At 52.9% G+C, this 18514-nt stretch overlaps 1 protein-coding gene across 1 annotated transcript in view; it reads right to left on the bottom strand.

Moving 5' to 3' along the window:
* Positions 1-177: 177 nt before the first annotated feature.
* Positions 178-18514, bottom strand: part of LOC139258420 (ER membrane protein complex subunit 9-like) — a 40386-nt gene continuing 22049 nt past the window's right edge. Inside the window, exons 3-6 of the mRNA XM_070874772.1 lie at positions 15585-15661; positions 12172-12241; positions 2274-2368; positions 178-643 (exon numbers count right to left, since the gene is read on the bottom strand). Coding sequence (XP_070730873.1) covers positions 463-643; positions 2274-2368; positions 12172-12241; positions 15585-15661 — 423 coding nt within the window. The 3' untranslated portion in view covers positions 178-462. The remainder of the gene's footprint in view (positions 644-2273; positions 2369-12171; positions 12242-15584; positions 15662-18514) is intronic.

The raw sequence follows: 18514 nt of genomic DNA on the forward strand, positions 1-18514 counted from the left end.
GGGGGGGGGAATTACCCAATGTGTGAGGGGGGGGGAATTACCCAATGTGTGAGGGAGGATAAGCTCCCAGTGTGAGCGTGTGCGATAAATCCCCAGTGTGAGCCCGGGGTGGGTAAACAATGGAACACCACAGGGGGAACAGAGACCCGAGCCGCACACACACACACACGGGGGGGGTTCAGTCAGCAGCAGTCCGTTTATTCTCAACCGTTACACGGACCGGCGCTGGTCCAGAAAGCCCCCCCCCCCCGCCCCCTCCCACAGCGTCAGTGTTTGGCCCCGGGAGGGGGCGGCCGTCCTGACCTGGCCTCCTCGCCATCGATCGAGGAACCTCGGGGGAGTGGGCACCGGCTCGGCCTCCGATCCTCCCGCTGCCTCCGATCCTCCCTCACCTGGGGGCGGTTCGCTGCGGCCGGTCAGCGCTGGGGGAGGGGTGGGGGGCAGGCCGGGGGTCTCGCCGCCTCACGCGCTGCCGTTGGCAGTGGGGGACAGGGCCCCGATGCGCTCGTTGATGTGGCCATTGGACCAGTCGCGGCGGATGTCGTCAAGGTGCTCGTCAAAGTCCACCAGCCGGCCGTAGGCGCGGTCCTCCATCAGCTCGCTGACCACTGACCGCGTGCCCGTCCAGTCTCTCCACATCACCCTGCGGGCCAAAACACACAGGGGCACTCTCAGGGCATCACACCAAGCCGGAGCACCCAGATACAACGAAAAACATAGCAGCTGGAGTATTGTGTACAGTTTGGGTCTCCTTACCTAAGGAAGGATATACTTGCCACAGAGGGAGTGCGGTGAAGGTTCACCAGACTGATTCCTGGGATGGGGGGATTGTCCTATGAGAAGAGATTGAGTAGACTAGGCCGATATTCTCTAGAGTTTAGAAGAATGAGGTGATCTCATTGAAACATACAACATTCTTACAGGGCTTGACAGGGTAGATGCAGGGAGGGTGTTTCCCCCCGGGCTGGGGAGTCTAGAACCAGGGGTCACAGTCTCAGAATAAGGGGTCCGCCATTTAGGACTGAGATGAGGAGAAACTTCTTCACTCAGAGGGGGGTGAATCTTTGGAATTCTCTGCCCCAGAGGGCTGTGGAGGCTCAGTCTTTGAGTATATTCAAGGCAGAGATGGATAGATTTGTGGATATTGAGGGAATCGAGGGATATGGGGACAGTGCAGGAGAGTGGACCCGAGGTCGAAGGTCAGCCGTGATCTTATTGAATGGTGGAGCGGGCTCGAGGGGCCGAATGGCCGACTCCTGCTCCTATTTTCTACGTCTCATTGTTTCTATGTCCTGGATCCCGTCACTGCCAGCCAGTGCTGTGTCCTGGCAGTGTTATCCTCACCAGAACCTGCCTTTGGGACAGGGCAAACACACATTCTTGGTAAAAATAAAAAAATAAAAATTTATATCGCACCTTTCACAACCACCGACCTCTCAAAGCGCTTTACAGCCAATGAAGTACTTTTGGAGTGTAGTCACTGTTGTAATGTGGGAAACGCCAATTTGCGCACAGCAAGCTCCCACACACAGCGATGTGATAATGACCCAGATAATCTGTTTTTTTGTTATGTTGATTGAGGGATAAATATTGGCCCCAGGACCCCGGGGATAACTCCCCCTGCTCTTCTTCCAAATAGTGGCCGTGGGATCTTTTACATCCACCTGAGAGAGCAGACGGGGCCTCGGTTTAACGTCTCATCCGAAAGACGGCACCTCCGACAGTGCGGCACTCCCTCAGCACTGCCCCTCCGACAGTGCGGCACTCCCTCAGCACTGCCCCTCCGACAGTGCGGGGCTCCCTCAACACTGCCCCTCCGACAGTGCGGCACTCCCTCAGTACTGCCCCTCCGACAGTGCGGCGCTCCCTCAGCACTGCCCCTCCGACAGTGCGGCACTCCCTCAGCACTGCCCCTCCGACAGTGCGGGGCTCCCTCAGCACTGCCCCTCCGACAGTGCGGCACTCCCTCAGTACTGCCCCTCCGACAGTGCAGCGCTCCTTCAGTACTGCCCCCCCGACAGTGCGGCACTCCCTCAGCTCTGCACTGGGAGTGTCAGCCTGGATTTATGTGCTCGAGTCCCTGGAGTGGGACTTGAACCCACAACCTTCTGACTCAGAGGCGAGAGTGCGGCCCACTGAGCCACAGGCTGAGAAGGAACAAATCAAACGACGCAGGACGCTCAGGCCGCGTCCAGGGAGCTCGAGCCGGACGGGGCGGCCCAGCCTCGCTCGCTCCTGGCGAGGTCAGAGGTCACAGGGCCAAGGTCACTCACAGATTCTTGTCCTTGGGCGTCCACTTGCCATCCTGCCGATCGTGCACGATCACCGCCGGGCCGGAGTAGTCACTCGACAGCTTGGTGTTGTCCAACTGGAAAATACACCGGGTGGAAAGTGTGACGACAACAACAACTTGCATTTGTGTAGCACCTTCAACGTGGTGAAACGTCCCAAGGCGCATCCCGCACAAGGAGAAATTAACGCAGGAACTTGGTCAAAGAGGGAGGTTTTAAGGAGCGTCGTGATTGGGGAAACAGATAGAGAGGTTTAGGGAGGGAGTTCCAGAGCTCGGGGCCCAGGCAACAGAAGGCAAGGCCACCGATGGTGGAGTGATTATAATCAGGGATGGTCAGGAGGGCAGAATTAGAGGAGTGCAGACATCTCGGGGGGTTGTGGGGCTGGAGGAGATTACAGAGATAGGGAGGGGGCGAGGGCCATGGAGGGATTTGTAAACAAGGATGAGAATTTTGAAATCGAGGCGTTACTTAACCGGGAGCCAGTGTAGGGCAGTGAGCACAGGGGATGATGGGTGAGTGGGACTCGGTGTGAGTTAGGACACGAGGCAGCGAATACAGGGGGTGATGGGTGAGCGGGACTCGGTGCGAGTTAGGACACGGGGCAGTGAGCACAGGGGGTGATGGGTGAGTGGGACTCGGTGTGAGTTAGGACACGAGGCAGCGAATACAGGGGGTGATGGGTGAGCGGGACTCGTTGCGAGTTAGGACACGGGGCAGTGAGCACAGGGGGTGATGGGTGAGCGGGACTTGGTGCGAGTTAGGACACGGGGCAGTGAGCACAGGGGGTGATGGGTGAGCGGGACTTGGTGCGAGTTAGGACACGGGGCAGCGAGCACAGGGGGTGATGGGTGAGTGGGACTCGGTGCGAGTTAGGACACGGGGCAGTGAGCACAGGGGGTGATGGGTGAGCAGGACTCGGTGCGAGTTAGGACATGGGGCAGTGAGCACAGGGGGTGATGGGTGAGTGGGACTCGATGCGAGTTAGGACACGGGGCAGTGAGCACAGGGGGTGATGGGTGAGCGGGACTCGGTACGAGTTAGGACACGGGGCAGTGAGCACAGGGGGTGATGGGTGAGCGGGACTCGGTGCGAGTTAGGACACGGGGCAGTGAGCACAGAGGGTGATGGGTGAGCGGGACTTGGTGCGAGTTAGGACACGGGGCAGTGAGCACAGGGGGTGATGGGTGAGCGGGACTTGGTGCGAGTTAGGACACGGGGCAGTGAGCACAGGGGGTGATGGGTGAGCGGGACTTGGTGCGAGTTAGGACACGGGGCAGTGAGCACAGGGGGTGATGGGTGAGCGGGACTGGGTGTGAGTTAGGACACGGGGCAGTGAGCACAGGGGGTAATGGGTGAGCGGGACTTGGTGCGAGTTAGGACACAGGGCAGTGAGCACAGGGGGTGATGGGTGAGCGGGACTCGGTGCGAGTTAGGACACGGGGGCAGCCGAGTTTTGGATCACCTCTAGTTTACGTCGGGTAGAATGTGTGAGGCCGGCCAGGAGTGCGTTGGGATCGTCAAGTCTGGAGGTCACAAGGGCACGGAGACAGGAGAGAGCACTTCACAGCAACCCGGCCGGGCAACTTATATCATCACCCCTCCCCCGCTGATTTACACACCCACCCGACAATGCATTTTGTTAGGAAGGCTAAGGAGGCCACTTGGAAAATAAATGTCTAAATTGGGTAGAGTAGCAGAGGGGTGTGGGGGTACAGATACAGAGAGCATTAAAAATAGTGATGCAGGTTAATGAGACCATAATGTAAAGATTTAGATCGGGGCGAGGGCCCAGGGACAGCACGGGCCCAGCCCACACTGTGCGATATGTGTGTACGCACTAGGCCCATACAACAGAGCTGGTCTCCAGTGGTCCTGGTTCACCCTTGCCCCTGGACCAAGGCCTAGCTCTGTCAGGCCCGTGTGGTGGCTGGTGTGCAACGGTCACCCCACGTTAAACAAACCCACCCACAGGCATCGCCCACCCTTCAGGATGTAGTTCAGGATCTGGAATGTCAGGTCCTTCATCGAAACACCTGGGAACTCATCCCTTTTTGGTGGGGAAGCAGGTCAGCCGCGACACGAAGGACTGCCAAAGAAGAAGAATTTCTAGAACCACGGTTAGCCTGCACTTGGGAGCGCTGTGAACAGTTCTGGCCTCCTTGTTATCAAAAGGATATAGAGGCACTGGGAAGTGCGTAAAAAAGATTTACTAGAATACCAGAACTGAGAGGTTGGAACATAAGAATTGGGAGCAGAGGTCGGCCATTCGGCCCCTTGAGCCTGCCCCGCCATTTAATGAGATCACGGCTGACCTTCGACCTCAACCCCACTTTCCTGCACTGTCCCCATAATCCCTCGATTCCCTGAATGTTATCGATCTGTGTCTTGAATATAACATAAGAACATAAGAATTAGGAACAGGAGTAGGCCATCTAGCCCCTCGAGCCTGCTCCGCCATTCAACAAGATCATGGCTGATCTGGCCGTGAACTCAGCTCCACTTACCCGCCCGCTCCCCGTAACCCTTAATTCCCTTATTGGTTAAAAATCTATCTATCTGTGACTTGAAGACATTCAATGAGCTAGCCTCAACTGCTTCCTTGGGCAGAGAATTCCACAGATTCACAACCCTCTGGGAGAAGAAATTCCTTCTCAACTCGGTTTTAAATTGGCTCCCCCGTATTTTGAGGCTGTGCCCCCTAGTTCTAGTCTCCCCGACCCGTGGAAACAATCTCTCTGCCTCTATCTTGTCTATCCCTTTTATTATTTTAAATGTTTCTATAAGATCACACCACATCCTTTTGAACTCCAACGAGTAAAGACCCAGTCTACTCAACCTATCATCATAAGGTAACCCCCTCATCTCCGGAATCAGCCTAGTGAATCGTCTCTGTACCCCCTCCAAAGCTAGTATATCCTTCCTGAAGTAAGGTGACCAAAACTGCACGCAGTACTCCAGGTGTGGCCTCACCAATACCCTGTACAGTTGCAGCAGGACCTCCCTGCTTTTGTACTCCATCCCTCTCGCAATGAAGGCCAACATTCCAGTCGCCTTCCTGATTACCTGCTGCACCTGCAAACTAACTTTTTGGGATTCATGCACAAGGACCCCCAGGTCCCTCTGCACCGCAGCATGTTGTAATTTCTCCCCATTCAAATAATATTCCCAATAATATACTCAAAGACTGAGCCTGCACAGCTCTCTGGGGTAGGTTATGCCAATCAGAAAAGGTTGAACAGGTTGGGCCTCTTTCCTCTAGAAGAGAGAATACTGAGGGATGACCTGATGGAGGTGCTTAACGTTATGGAAGGGTTCGGTGGGGCAGATGTTTTCACTTGCGGACAAGACCAGTACAGTGGGCCATAAATATATCGAATGGTCACTCATAAATCCAGTAGGGAATTCAGGGGGAAACATCTTTACCCAGAGAGCAGTGAGAGTGTGGAACTCGCTGCCACAGGGAGGGGTTGAGGTGAATAGTATCGATGTATTTAAGGGGAGGCTGGATAAACACATGAGGGGGGAACGGAAAGCAAGAAAGAAAGTTTGTATTTACATGGCGCCGTTCACCACCTTGGGATGTCCCAAAGTGCTTCGCAGCAATGAAATACTTTTTGTTTTTGAAGAGTGCAGTCACTGTTGCATTGTGGGAAACGCCAATTTGCGCACAGCAAGCTCCCACACACAGCGATGTGATAATGACCCAGATCATCTGTTTTTTTGTTTTGTTGATTGAGGGATAAATATTGGTCCCAGGACACCGGGGATAACTCCCCCTGCTCTTCTTCCAAATAGTGGCCGTGGGATCTTTTACATCCACCTGAGAGAGCAGACGGGGCCTCGGTTTAACGTCTCATCCGAAAGACGGCACCTCCGGCAGTGCGGCACTCCCTCAGCACTGGACGCTCCCGGTACTTTTTTCGGGCGAGACGTTAAACCGAGGGCCCCGACTGCCCCACCTCAGGTGGAGGCAAGGAGTAAGAGGGTGGGCTGATGGGGTTCCATGAAGTAGGGTGGGGAGGGGAGCTCGAGTGGAGCATCAACACCGGCAAAAGCAAAGGTTAAGAAGTTTGCAGATGATACTAAAGTCGGGTGTGTGGTTGATAATGAAGAAGAAAGCTGTGGACTGCAGGAAGATATCACTCAACTGGTCAGGTGGGCAGAGCAGTGGCAAATGGAGTTTAATCCGGAGAAGTGTGAGGTAATGCATTTGGGGAGGGGCTAACAAGGCGAGGGAATACACATTAAATGGTAGGACACTGAGAAGTGTAGAGCAACAGAGGGACCTGGGAGTGCAGGTCCACGGATCCCTGAAGGTAGCAGGCCAGGTGGATAAGGTGGTTAAGAAGGCATACGGAATACTTGCCTTTATTAGCCGAGGCATAGAATACAAGAGCAGGGAGGTTATGCTTGAACTGTATAAAACACTGGTTAGGCCACAGCTGGAGTACTGCGTGCACAGTTCTGGTCACCACATTACAGGAAGGATGTGATCGCACTGGAGAGGGTAAGAGGAGATTTACCAGGATGTTGTACTGGAGAGGGTACAGAGGAGATTTACCAGGATGTTGCCGGGACTGGAGAATTTTAGCGATGAGGAAAGATTGGATAGGCTGGGGTTGTTTTCTTTGGAACAGAGGAGACTGAGGGGAGACCTGATTGAGGTGTATAAAATGATGAGGGGCCTGGATCGAGTGGATAGGAAGGACCTGTTTCCCTGGGCAGAGGGGTCAACAACCAGGGGGCATAGATTTAAGGTAATTGGTGGGGGGGGGGGGTTTAGAGGGGATTTGAGGGAAATGTCTTCACCCAGAGGGTGGTGGGGGTCTGGAACTCACGGCCTGAAAGGGTGGTAGAGGCAGAAACCCTCACCACATTTAAAAACTACCTGGATGTGCACCTGAAGTCGAGGAGGCATCGGAGAGACGGAGCAGCAGAGTCGGGAGGCCTACAAGAGGCCCATCAGTCGGGAGGCACCAGCGGGAGGTCGGAGGGGCTCGGGGGGTGAGAGGTCGGAGAGGCTCGGGGGGTGAGAGGTCGGAGAGGCTCGGGGGGTGAGAGGTTGGAGGGGCTCGGGGGGGTGAGAGGTCGGAGGGGCTCGGGGGGTGAGAGGTCGGAGGGGCTCGGGGGGTGAGAGGTCGGAGAGGCTCGGGGGGTGAGAGGTCGGAGGGGCTCAGGGGGTGAGAGGTCGGAGGGGCTCGGGGGGTGAGAGGTCGGAGGGGCTCGGGGGGTGAGAGGTCGGAGGGGCTCGGGGGGTGAGAGGTCGGAGGGGCTCGGGGGGTGAGAGGTCGGAGGGGCTCGGGGGGTGAGAGGTCGGAGGGGCTCGGGGGGTGAGAGGTCGGAGAGTGAGAGGTCGGAGAGGCTCGGGGGGTGAGAGGTCGGAGGGGCTCGGGGGGTGAGAGGTCGGAGAGGCTCGGGGGGTGAGAGGTCGGAGGGGCTCGGGGGGTGAGAGGTCGGAGAGGCTCGGGGGGTGAGAGGTCGGAGGGGCTCAGGGGGTGAGAGGTCGGAGAGGCGTGGCTGGTGCAGCTGCAGCAGGCAGGCAAAAAAAAAGTAGAAAGAAATCGAAAGGTGACGTCACAGCCAAGGGGTAAGTGATTGGCTGGTGATTGGTGAGTTGTTTTTCTTTTTTCTTTATCAGTAAGTAACCTTTAGCATTGTTGTTGCCCAATTAAGTTAATCCAAGGGTAAAGACATGGCAGGAGAGCTCGGACACGTGTTATGCTCCTCCTGTACTATGTGGGAATTCAGGGACACTTCCAATGTCCCTGACGACGACGTGTGCGGGAAGTGTATCCGCCTGCAGCTCCTGACAGACCGCATTGCGGCACTGGAGCTGCGGGTGGATTCACTCTGGAGCACCCACGATGCTGAGAATGAAGTGAGTAGCACGTTTAGTGAGTTGGTCTTACCGCAGGTAAAGGGTACACAGCCAGATAGGGAATGGGTGACCAACAGGAAGAGCAGTGTAAGGAAGGTAGTGCAGGGGTCCCCTGCGGTCATCCCCCTGCAAAACAGATACACCGCTTTGGGTACTGTTGGGGGGGATGACTCATCAGGGGAGGGCAGCAGCAGCCAAGTTCATGGCACCGTGGCTGGCTCTGCTGCAATGGAGAGCGATAGTGATAGGGGATTCAATTGTAAGGGGAATAGATAGGCGTTTCTGCGGCCACAACCGAGGCTCCAGGATGGTATGTTGCCTCCCTGGTGCAAGGGTCAAGGATGTCTCGGAGCGGGTGCAGGACATTCTGAAAAGGGAGGGTGAACAGCCAGTTGTCGTGGTGCACATTGGTACCAACGATGTAGGTAAAAAACGGGATGAGGTCCTACGAGACGAATTTAGGGAGCTAGGAGTTAAATTAAAAAGTAGGACCTCAAAAGTAGTAATCTCAGGATTGCTACCAGTGCCACGTGCTAGTCAGAGTAGGAATCGCAGGATAGCTCAGATGAATACGTGGCTTGAGGAGTGGTGCAGAAGGGAGGGATTCAAATTACTGGGGCATTGGAACCAGTTCTGGGGGAGGTGGGACCAGTACAAACCGGACGGTCTGCACCTGGGCAGGATCGGAACCAATGTCCGAGGGGGAGTGTTTGCTAGTGCTGTTGGGGAGGAGTTAAACTAATATGGCAGGGGGATGGGAATTTAAGCAGGGAGGCAGAGGAAAGTAAAAAGGGGGCAGAAACAAAAGGTAGGAAGGAGAAAAACAAGAGTGGAGGGCAGAGAAACCCAAGGCAAAAATCAAAAAGGACCAAATTACAACATAATTCTAAAAGGACAAAGTGTATTAAAAAGACAAGCCTGAAGGCTCTGTGCCTCACTGCGAGGAGTATTCGGAATAAGATGGACGAATTAATTGTGCAGATAGCAGTTAACGGATACGATGTGATTGGCATCACAGAGACATGGCTCCAGGGTGACCAAGGCTGGGAACTCAACATCCAGGGATATTCAACACTTAGGAAGGACAGACAGAAAGGAAAAGGAGGTGGGGTGGCGTTGCTGGTTAAAGAGGAAATTAATGCAATAGTAAGGAAGGACATTAGCTTGGATAATGTGGAATCTGTATGGGTGGAGCTGCGGAATACCAAAGGACAGAAAACGCTAGTGGGAGTTGAGTACAGACCACCAAACAGTAGTAGTGAGGTTGGGGACAGCATCAAACAAGAAATTAGGGATGTGTGCAATAAAGGTACAGCAGTTATCATGGGCAACTTTAATCTACATACAGATTGGGCTAGCCTAACTGGTAGCAATGTGGTGGAGGAGGATTTCCTGGAGTGTATGAGGGATGGTTTTCTAGACCAATATGTCAAGGAACCAACTAGAGAGCTGGCCATCCGAGACTGGGTGACGTGTAATGAGAAAGGACTAATTAGCAATCTTGTTGTGCGAGGTCCCCTGGGGAAGAGTGACCATAATATGGTAGAATTCTTTATTAAGATGGAGAGTGACACAGTTAATTCAGAGACAAGGGTCCTGAACTTAAGGAAAGGTAACTTCGATGGTATGAGGCGTGAATTGGCTAGAATAGACGAGCAAATGATACTTAAAGGGTTGACGGTGGATAGGCAATGGCAAACATTTAAAGATCACATGGATGACCTTCAGCAATTGTACATCCCTGTCTGGAATAAAAATAAAACAGGGAAGGTGGCTCAACCGTGGCTAACAAGGGAAATTAAGGATAGTGTGAAAACCAAGGAAGAGGATATAAATTGGCCAGAAAAAGCAACAAACCTGAGGACTGGGAGAAATTTCGAATTCAACAGAGGAGGACAAAGGGTTTAATTAGGAGGGGGAAAATAGAGTATGAGAGGAAACTTGCAGGGAACATAAAAACTGACTGCAAAAGCTTCTATAGATGTGTGAAGAGAAAAAGATTAGTGAAGATAAACGTAGGTCCCTTGCAGTCGGATTCAGGTGAATTTATAATGGGGAACAAAGAAATGGCCGACCAATTGAACAAATACTTTGGTTCTATCTTCACAAAGGAAGACACAAATAACCTTCCGGATGTACTAGGGGACCGAGGGTCTAGTGAGAAGGAGGAACTGAAGGATATCGTTACTAGGCGGGAAATTGTGTTAGGGAAATTGATGGGATTGAAGGCCAATATATCCCCAGGACCTGATAGTCTACATCCCAGAGTACTTAAGGAAGTGGCCCAAGAAATAGTGGATGCATTGGTGATCATTTTCCAACAGTCTATCGAATCTGGATCAGTTCATACGGACTGGAGGGTAGCTAATGTAACACCACTTTTTAAAAATGAAGGGAGAGAGAAAACAGGTAATTATAGACCGGTTAGCCTGACATCAGTAGTGGGGAAAATGTTGGAATCAATCATTAAGGATGAAATAGCAGCACATTTGGAAAGTAGTGATACGATTGGTCCAAGTCAGCATGGATTTATGAAAGGGAAATCATGCTTGACAAATCTTCTGGAATTTTTTGAGGATGTAACTAGTAGAGTGGACAAGGGAGAACCAGTGGATGTGGTGTATTTGGACTTTCAAAAGGTCCCGCACAAGAGATTGGTGTGTAAAATCAAAGCACATGGTATTGGGGGTAATGTACTGACGTGGATAGAGAACTGGTTGGCAGACAGGAAGCAGAGAGTCAGGATTAATGGGTCCTTTTCAGAATGGCAGGCAGTGACTAGTGGGGTGCCGCAGGGCTCAGTGCTGGGACCCCAGCTCTTTACAATATACATTAATGATTTAGATGAAGGAATTGAATGTAATATCTCCAAGTTTGCAGATGACACTAAGCTGGGTGGTGGTGTGAGCTGTGAGGAGGATGCTAAGAAGCTGCAGAGTGACTTGGACAGGTTAGGTGAGTGGGCAAATGCATGGCAGATGCAGTATAATGTGGATAAATGTGAGGTTATCCACTTTGGGGGCAAAAACACGAAGGCAGAATATTATCTGAATGGCGGCAGATTAGGAAAAGGGAAGGTGCAATGAGACCTGGGTGTCATGGTACATCAGTCATTGAAAGTTGACATGCAGGTACAGCAGGCGGTGAAGGCAAATGGTATGTTGGCCTTCATAGCTAGGGGATTTGAGTATAGGAGCAGGGAGGTCTTACTGCAGTTGTACAGGGCCTTGGTGAGGCCTCACCTGGAATATTGTGTTCAGTTTTGGTTTCCTAATCTGAGGAAGGACGTTCTTGCTATTGAGGGAGTGCAGCGAAGGTTCACCAGACTGATTCCAGGGATGGCTGGACTGACATATGAGGAGAGACTGGATCAACTGGGCCTTTATTCACTGGAGTTTAGAAGGATGGAAGGGGATCTCATAGAAACGTATAAGATTCTGACGGGACTGGACAGGTTAGATGTGGGAAGAATGTTCCCGATGTTGAAGAAGTTCAGAACCAGGGGTCACAGTCTAAAGATAAGGGGCAGGCCATTTAGGACTGAAATGAGGAGAAACTTCTTCACTCAGAGAGTTGTTAACCTGTGGAATTCCCTGCCGCAGAGAGTTGTTGAGGCCAGTTCATTGGATATATTCAAGAGGAAGTTCGATGTGGCCCTTACGGCTAAAGGGATCAAGGGGTATGGAGAGAAAGCAGGAATGGGGTACTGAGGTGAATGATCAGCCATGATCTTATTGAATGGTGGTGCAGGCTCGAAGGGCCGAATGGCCTGATCCTGCACCTATTTTCTATGTTTCTATGAAGTGCCGTAACCCACAGGGCGACGGACCGAGAGCTGGAAAGTGGGATTCGGCTGGGGTAGCTCTTTGTCGGCCGGTGCGGACACGATGGGTCGAGATGGCCTCCCTCCGTGTTGTAAATGTCTGTGATTTTTAAGGCACGGATCAGCTGGAGGGGGGGGGGGGTGACTGGCCTGTTTGTGAGCTGTTAATGACTTACCATAATCAGCACTGCTCCTCTGACATGTTCGGCTACCCGGTCTGCAATCTTGACAGCGACAGAGTTTAGACTTTAAGTGAAAGAAAAGGAGAAATAAAGAGAAAGAAATTAGAAAATGGTCATGGCCCCTTGCAGGCGAGTTGTGTGAGCCACTGATTCTCTGAGACGAGCTTTGTTTATCAAAAGGAGACCTCCAGCTCATGTGATAAACATTACAACTGCTGACTTGGACATCGATCCAACGTTTCCTCATCGTCGCTGGGCCCAAACGCTGGAATTCCCTCCCTAACAGCAGCGTGGCTGCAGTGTGCACCATCCACAAGATGCACTGCAGCAACTCGCCAAGGCTTCTTCGACAGCACCTCCCAAACCCGCCACCTCTACCCCCGAGAAGGACAAGGGCAGCGGGTCCATGGGAACACCACCTCCTCCACGTTCCCCTCCCAGTCACACACCATCCCGACTTGGGAATATATCGGCCGTTCCTCCATCGTCGCTGGATCACAATCCTGGAACTCCCTCCCTAGGCGAATGGGATGTTGGCCTTCATTGCGAGAGGGATGGAGTACAAAAGCAGGGAGGTCCTGCTGCAACTGTACAGGGTATTGGCGAGGCCGCACCTGGAGTACTGCGTGCAGTTTTGGTCACCTTACTTAAGGAAGGATATACTAGCTTTGGAGGGGGTACAGAGACGATTCACGAGGCTGATTCCGGAGATGAGGGGGTTACCTTATGATGATAGATTGAGTAGACTGGGCCTTTACTCGTTGGAGTTCAGAAGGATGAGGGGTGATCTTATAGAAACATTTAAAATAATGAAAGGGATAGACAAGATAGAGGCAGAGAGGTTGTTTCCACTGGTCGGGGAGACTAGAACTAGGGGGCACAGCCTCAAAATACGGGGGAGCCAATTTAAAACCGAGTTGAGAAGGAATTTCTTCTCCCAGAGGGTTGTGAATCTGTGGAATTCTCTGCCCAAGGAAGCAGTTGAGGCTAGCTCATTGAATGTATTCAAGTCACAGATAGATAGATTTTTAACCAATAAGGGAATTAAGGGTTACGGGGAGCGGGCGGGTAAGTGGAGCTGAGTCCACGGCCAGATCAGCCATGATCTTGTTGAATGGCGTAGCAGGCTCGAGGGGCTAGATGGCCTACTCCTGTTCCTAATTCTTATGTTCTTATGTTCTTATGTAAAAATAAGACTTTCATTACTACAGTGCCTTTCAGGTCCACTGGACGTCTCAAAGCACTTTACAGCCGAAGAAGTACTTTAAAAAAAAAGTTTTGGCACTGTAAACTCCAATGAGTACAGGCCTAAACCTGCTCAATCTTTCCTCATTCTTCATATAGGGAGTATAAAATCAGGGAAGTCCTGCTACAACTGTACAGGGTATTGGTGAGGCCACACCTGGAGTACTGCGTACAGTTTTGGTCTCCTTATTTAAGGAAGGATATACCTGCTTTCGAGGCAGTTCAGAGAAGGTTCACTCGGTTGATTCCTGAGATGAGGGGGTTGTCTTATGAGGAAATGTTGAGCAGGTTGGGCCTATACTCATTGGAGTTTAGAAGAATGAGAGGTGATCTTATTGAAACGTATAAGATACTGAGGGGGCTTGAAAGGGTGGATGCAGAGAGGATGTTTCCACTGATGGGGGAATCTCGAACTTGGGGGCATAGTCTCAGAATAAGGGGCCGCCCATTTAAAACTGAGATGAGGAGGAATTTCTTCTCTCAGAGGGTTGTAAATCTGTGGAATTCTCTGCCCCAGAGAGCTGTGGAGGCTGGGTCATTGAATATATTTAAGGCGGAGATAGACAGATTTTTGAATGATAAGGGAATAAAGGGTTATGGGGAGCGGGCGGGGAAGTGGAGCTGAGTCCATGATCAGATTAGCCATGATAAGAACATAAGAAATAGGAGCAGGGAAATTATGCTTGACGAATCATCTAGAATTTTTTGAGGATGTAACTAGTAGAGTGGACAAGGGAGAACCAGTGGATGTGGTGTATTTGGACTTTCAAAAGACCTTTGACAAGATCCCACACAAGAGATTATTGTGCAAAATTAAAGCACATGGTATTGGGGGTAATGTATTGACGTGGATAGAGAACTGATTGGCAGACAGGAAGCAGAGAGTCGGGATAAATGGGTCCTTTTCAGAATGGCAGGCAGTGACTAGTGGGGTGCCGCAGGGCTCAGTGCTGGGACCCCAGCTCTTTACAATATACATCAATGATTTGAACGAAGGACTTGAGTGTAATATCTCCAAGTTTGCAGATGACACTAAGCTGGGTGGCGGTGTGAGCTGTGAGGAGGATGCTAAGAGGCTGCAGGGTGACTTGGATAGGTTAGGTGAGTGGGCAAATGCATGGCAGATGCAGTATAATGTGGATAAATGTGAGGTTATCCACTTTGGTGGCAAAAACAGGAAGGCAGATTATTATCTGAATGGTGACAGATTAGCAAAAGGGGAGGTGCAACGAGACCTGGGTGTCATGGTTCATCAGTCATTGAAAGTTGGCATGCAGGTACAGCAGGCGGTGAAGAAGGCAAATGGTATGTTGGCCTTTATAGCGAGAGGATTTGAGTATTGGAGCAGGGAGGTCTTGCTGTAGTTGTACAGGGCCTTGGTGAGGCCTCAACTGGAATATTGTGTTCAGTTTTGGTCTCCTAATCTGAGGAAGGACGTTCTTGCTATTGAGGGAGTGCAGCGAAGGTTCACCAGACTGATTCCCGGGATGGCAGGACTGACATATGAGGAGAGACTGGATCGACTCGGCTTATATTCAGTGGAATTTTGAAGGATGAGAGGGGATCTCATAGAAACATAAAATTCTGATGGGTTTAGACAGGTTAGATGCGGGAAGAATGTTCCCGATGTTGGGGAAGTCCAGAACCAGGGGACACAGTCGAAGGATAAGGGGGTAAGCCATTTAGGACCGAGATGAGGAGAAACTTCTTCACTCAGAGAATTGTGAACCTGTGGAATTCTCTACCGCAGAGAGTTGTTGAGGCCAGTTTGTTAGATATATTCAAAAGAAAGTTAGATATGGCTCTTACGGCTAAAGGGATCAAGGGGTATGGAGAGAAAGCAGGATTGGGGTACTGAAGTTGCATGATCAGCCATGATTATATTGAACAGTGGTGCAGGCTCAAAGGGCCGAATAGCCTACTCCTGCACTTACTTTTTATGTTTCTATATGGCCCCTCGAGCCTGCTCCGCCATTTAATACAATCATGGCTGATCTTATTGAACGGTGGAGCAGGCTCGAGGGGTCAAATGGCCGACTCCTGCTCCTATTTCCTTTGTTCTTAAATCTGCCTCCTCCCCTGCCCATACCCAGACATCCTGCGTACCCACATCCAAACACCATCCCACCTCCCTCTCCCAACACAACACTGCAGCCCCTCACCTGGTGTCCCTCACATGGTTGTTGGCCTGGTAATATCCGGCAATCACCTGATTGTTTGCGGCACTCCACAGATCAACCTGTAACAACAAACATCGACAACACATGATCAATGCACCTATCTGTATCAATGGAGTACATTTCACGGATTTATATAGCGCATCTAACGTATTAAAACCATCACAATTTGACACCGAGCCATTATTAGATATTAGGCTGGTGACCAAAAGCATGGTCCGAGAGGTAGGTTTTAATAACACCAACGTTCATTTATACAGTGCCTTTAACGTGGTGAAATGCCCCGAGGTGCTTCACAGGAGTGTTGTGAGATTTTTTTAAATGTGGCACAAGTAGAAATTAGGGCAGGTGACCAACAGCTTGGTCACAGAGGTAGGTTTTGACGGCGCGTCTTGAAGGAGGAGAGAGAGGTAGAGAGGTGGGGAGGTTTAGGGAGGGAGTTCCAGAGCTTGGGGCCCAGGCAACAGAAGGCACGGCCACCGATGGTGGAGCGATTATAATCAGGGATGCTCAGGAGGGCAGAATTAGAGGAGTGCAGACATCTCGGGGGGTTGTGGGGCTGGAGGAGATTACAGAGATAGGGAGGGAGCGAGGGCCATGGAGGGATTTGAACACGAAGATGAGAATTTTTTTTTTTAAATTGAGGTTTTGGCGGACCGGGAGCCAGTGTACACCAGTGGGTGAAGGGGACTCGGTGCAAGTTAGGACACGGGGCAGTGAGCACAGGGGGTGATGGGTGAGTGGGACTCGGTGTGAGTTAGGACACGGGGCAGTGAGCACAGGGGGTGATGGGTGAGCGGGACTGGGTGTGAGTTAGGACACGGGGCAGTGAGCACAGGGGGTGATGGGTGAGCGGGACTAGGTGCAAGTTAGGACACGGGGCAGTGAGCACAGGGGGTGATGAGTGAGCGGGACTAGGTGCAAGTTAGGACACGGGGCAGTGAGCACAGCGGGTGATAGGTGAGCGGGACTTGGTGCGAGTTAGGACACGGGGCACAGAGGGTGATGGGTGAGCGGGACTCGGTGCGAGTTAGGACACGGGGCAGTGAACACAGAGGGTGATGGGTGAGCGGGACTGGGTGTGAGTTAGGACATGGGGGCAGTGAGCACAGGGGGTGATGGGTGAGCGGGACTGGGTGTGAGTTAGGACACGGGGCAGTGAGCACAGGGGGTGATGGGTGAGCGGGACTCGGTGCAAGTTAGGACACGGGGCAGTGAGCACAGGGGGTGATGGGTGAGCGGGACTCGGTGCGAGTTAGGACACGGGGCAGTGAGCACAGGGGGTGATGGGTGAGTGGGACTTGGTGCGAGTTAGGACACGGGGCACAGAGGGTAATGGGTGAGCGGGACTCGGTGCGAGTTAGGACACGGGGCAGTGAGCACAGAGGGTGATGGGTGAAGGGGACTCGGTGCAAGTTAGGACACGGGGCAGTGAGCACAGGGGGTGATGGGTGAAGGGGACTCGGTGCGAGTTAGGACACGGGGCACAGAGGGTAATGGGTGAGCGGGACTCGGTGCGAGTTAGGACACGGGGCAGTGAGCACAGGGGGTGATGGGTGAGCGGGACTCGGTGCGAGTTAGGACACGGGGCAGTGAACACAGGGGGTGATGGGTGAGCGGGACTCGGTGTGAGTTAGGACACGGGGCAGTGAGCACAGGGGGTGATGGGTGAGTGGGACTTGGTGCGAGTTAGGACACGGGGCAGTGAGCACAGGGGGTGATGGGTGAGCGGGACTCGGTGCGAGTTAGGACACGGGGCAGTGAGCACAGGGGGTGATGGGTGAGCGGGACTCGGTGCAAGTTAGGACACGGGGCAGTGAGCACAGGGGGTGATGGGTGAGCGGGACTCGGTGCGAGTTAGGACACGGGGCAGTGAGCACAGGGGGTGATGGGTGAGTGGGACTTGGTGCGAGTTAGGACACGGGGCACAGAGGGTAATGGGTGAGCGGGACTCGGTGCGAGTTAGGACACGGGGCAGTGAGCACAGAGGGTGATGGGTGAAGGGGACTCGGTGCAAGTTAGGACACGGGGCAGTGAGCACAGGGGGTGATGGGTGAAGGGGACTCGGTGCGAGTTAGGACACGGGGCACAGAGGGTAATGGGTGAGCGGGACTCGGTGCGAGTTAGGACACGGGGCAGTGAGCACAGGGGGTGATGGGTGAGCGGGACTCGGTGCGAGTTAGGACACGGGGCAGTGAACACAGGGGGTGATGGGTGAGCGGGACTCGGTGTGAGTTAGGACACGGGGCAGTGAGCACAGGGGGTGATGGGTGAGTGGGACTTGGTGCGAGTTAGGACACGGGGCAGTGAGCACAGGGGGTGATGGGTGAGCGGGACTCGGTGCGAGTTAGGACACGGGGCAGTGAGCACAGGGGGTGATGGGTGAGCGGGACTCGGTGCGAGTTAGGACACGGGGCAGTGAACACAGGGGGTGATGGGTGAGCGGGACTCGGTGCGAGTTAGGACACGGGGTCAGCGAGCACAGGGGGTGATGGGTGAGCGGGACTTGGTGCGAGTTAGGACACGGGGTCAGCGAGCACAGGGGGTGATGGGTGAGCGGGACTCGGTACAAGTTAGGACACGGGGTCAGCGAGCACAGGGGGTGATGGGTGAGCGGGACTTGGTGCGAGTTAGGACACGGGGTCAGCGAGCACAGGGGGTGATGGGTGAGCGGGACTCGGTACAAGTTAGGACACGGGGTCAGCGAGCACAGGGGGTGATGGGTGAGCGGGACTTGGTACAAGTTAGAACATGGGGCAGTGAGCACAGGGGGTGATGGGTGAGCGGGACTTGGTGCGAGTTAGAACATGGGGCAGCCGAGTTTTGGATCACCTCTAGTTTCCATAGGGTGGAATGTGGGAGGCCAGCCAGGGGTGGTTTGGAATAGTCAAGTCTGGAGGTACAAAGGCCTGGAC

This window comes from Pristiophorus japonicus, unplaced genomic scaffold (genome assembly GCF_044704955.1).
Source record: "Pristiophorus japonicus isolate sPriJap1 unplaced genomic scaffold, sPriJap1.hap1 HAP1_SCAFFOLD_968, whole genome shotgun sequence".
NCBI classification, from domain to species: Eukaryota; Metazoa; Chordata; class Chondrichthyes; family Pristiophoridae; genus Pristiophorus; species Pristiophorus japonicus.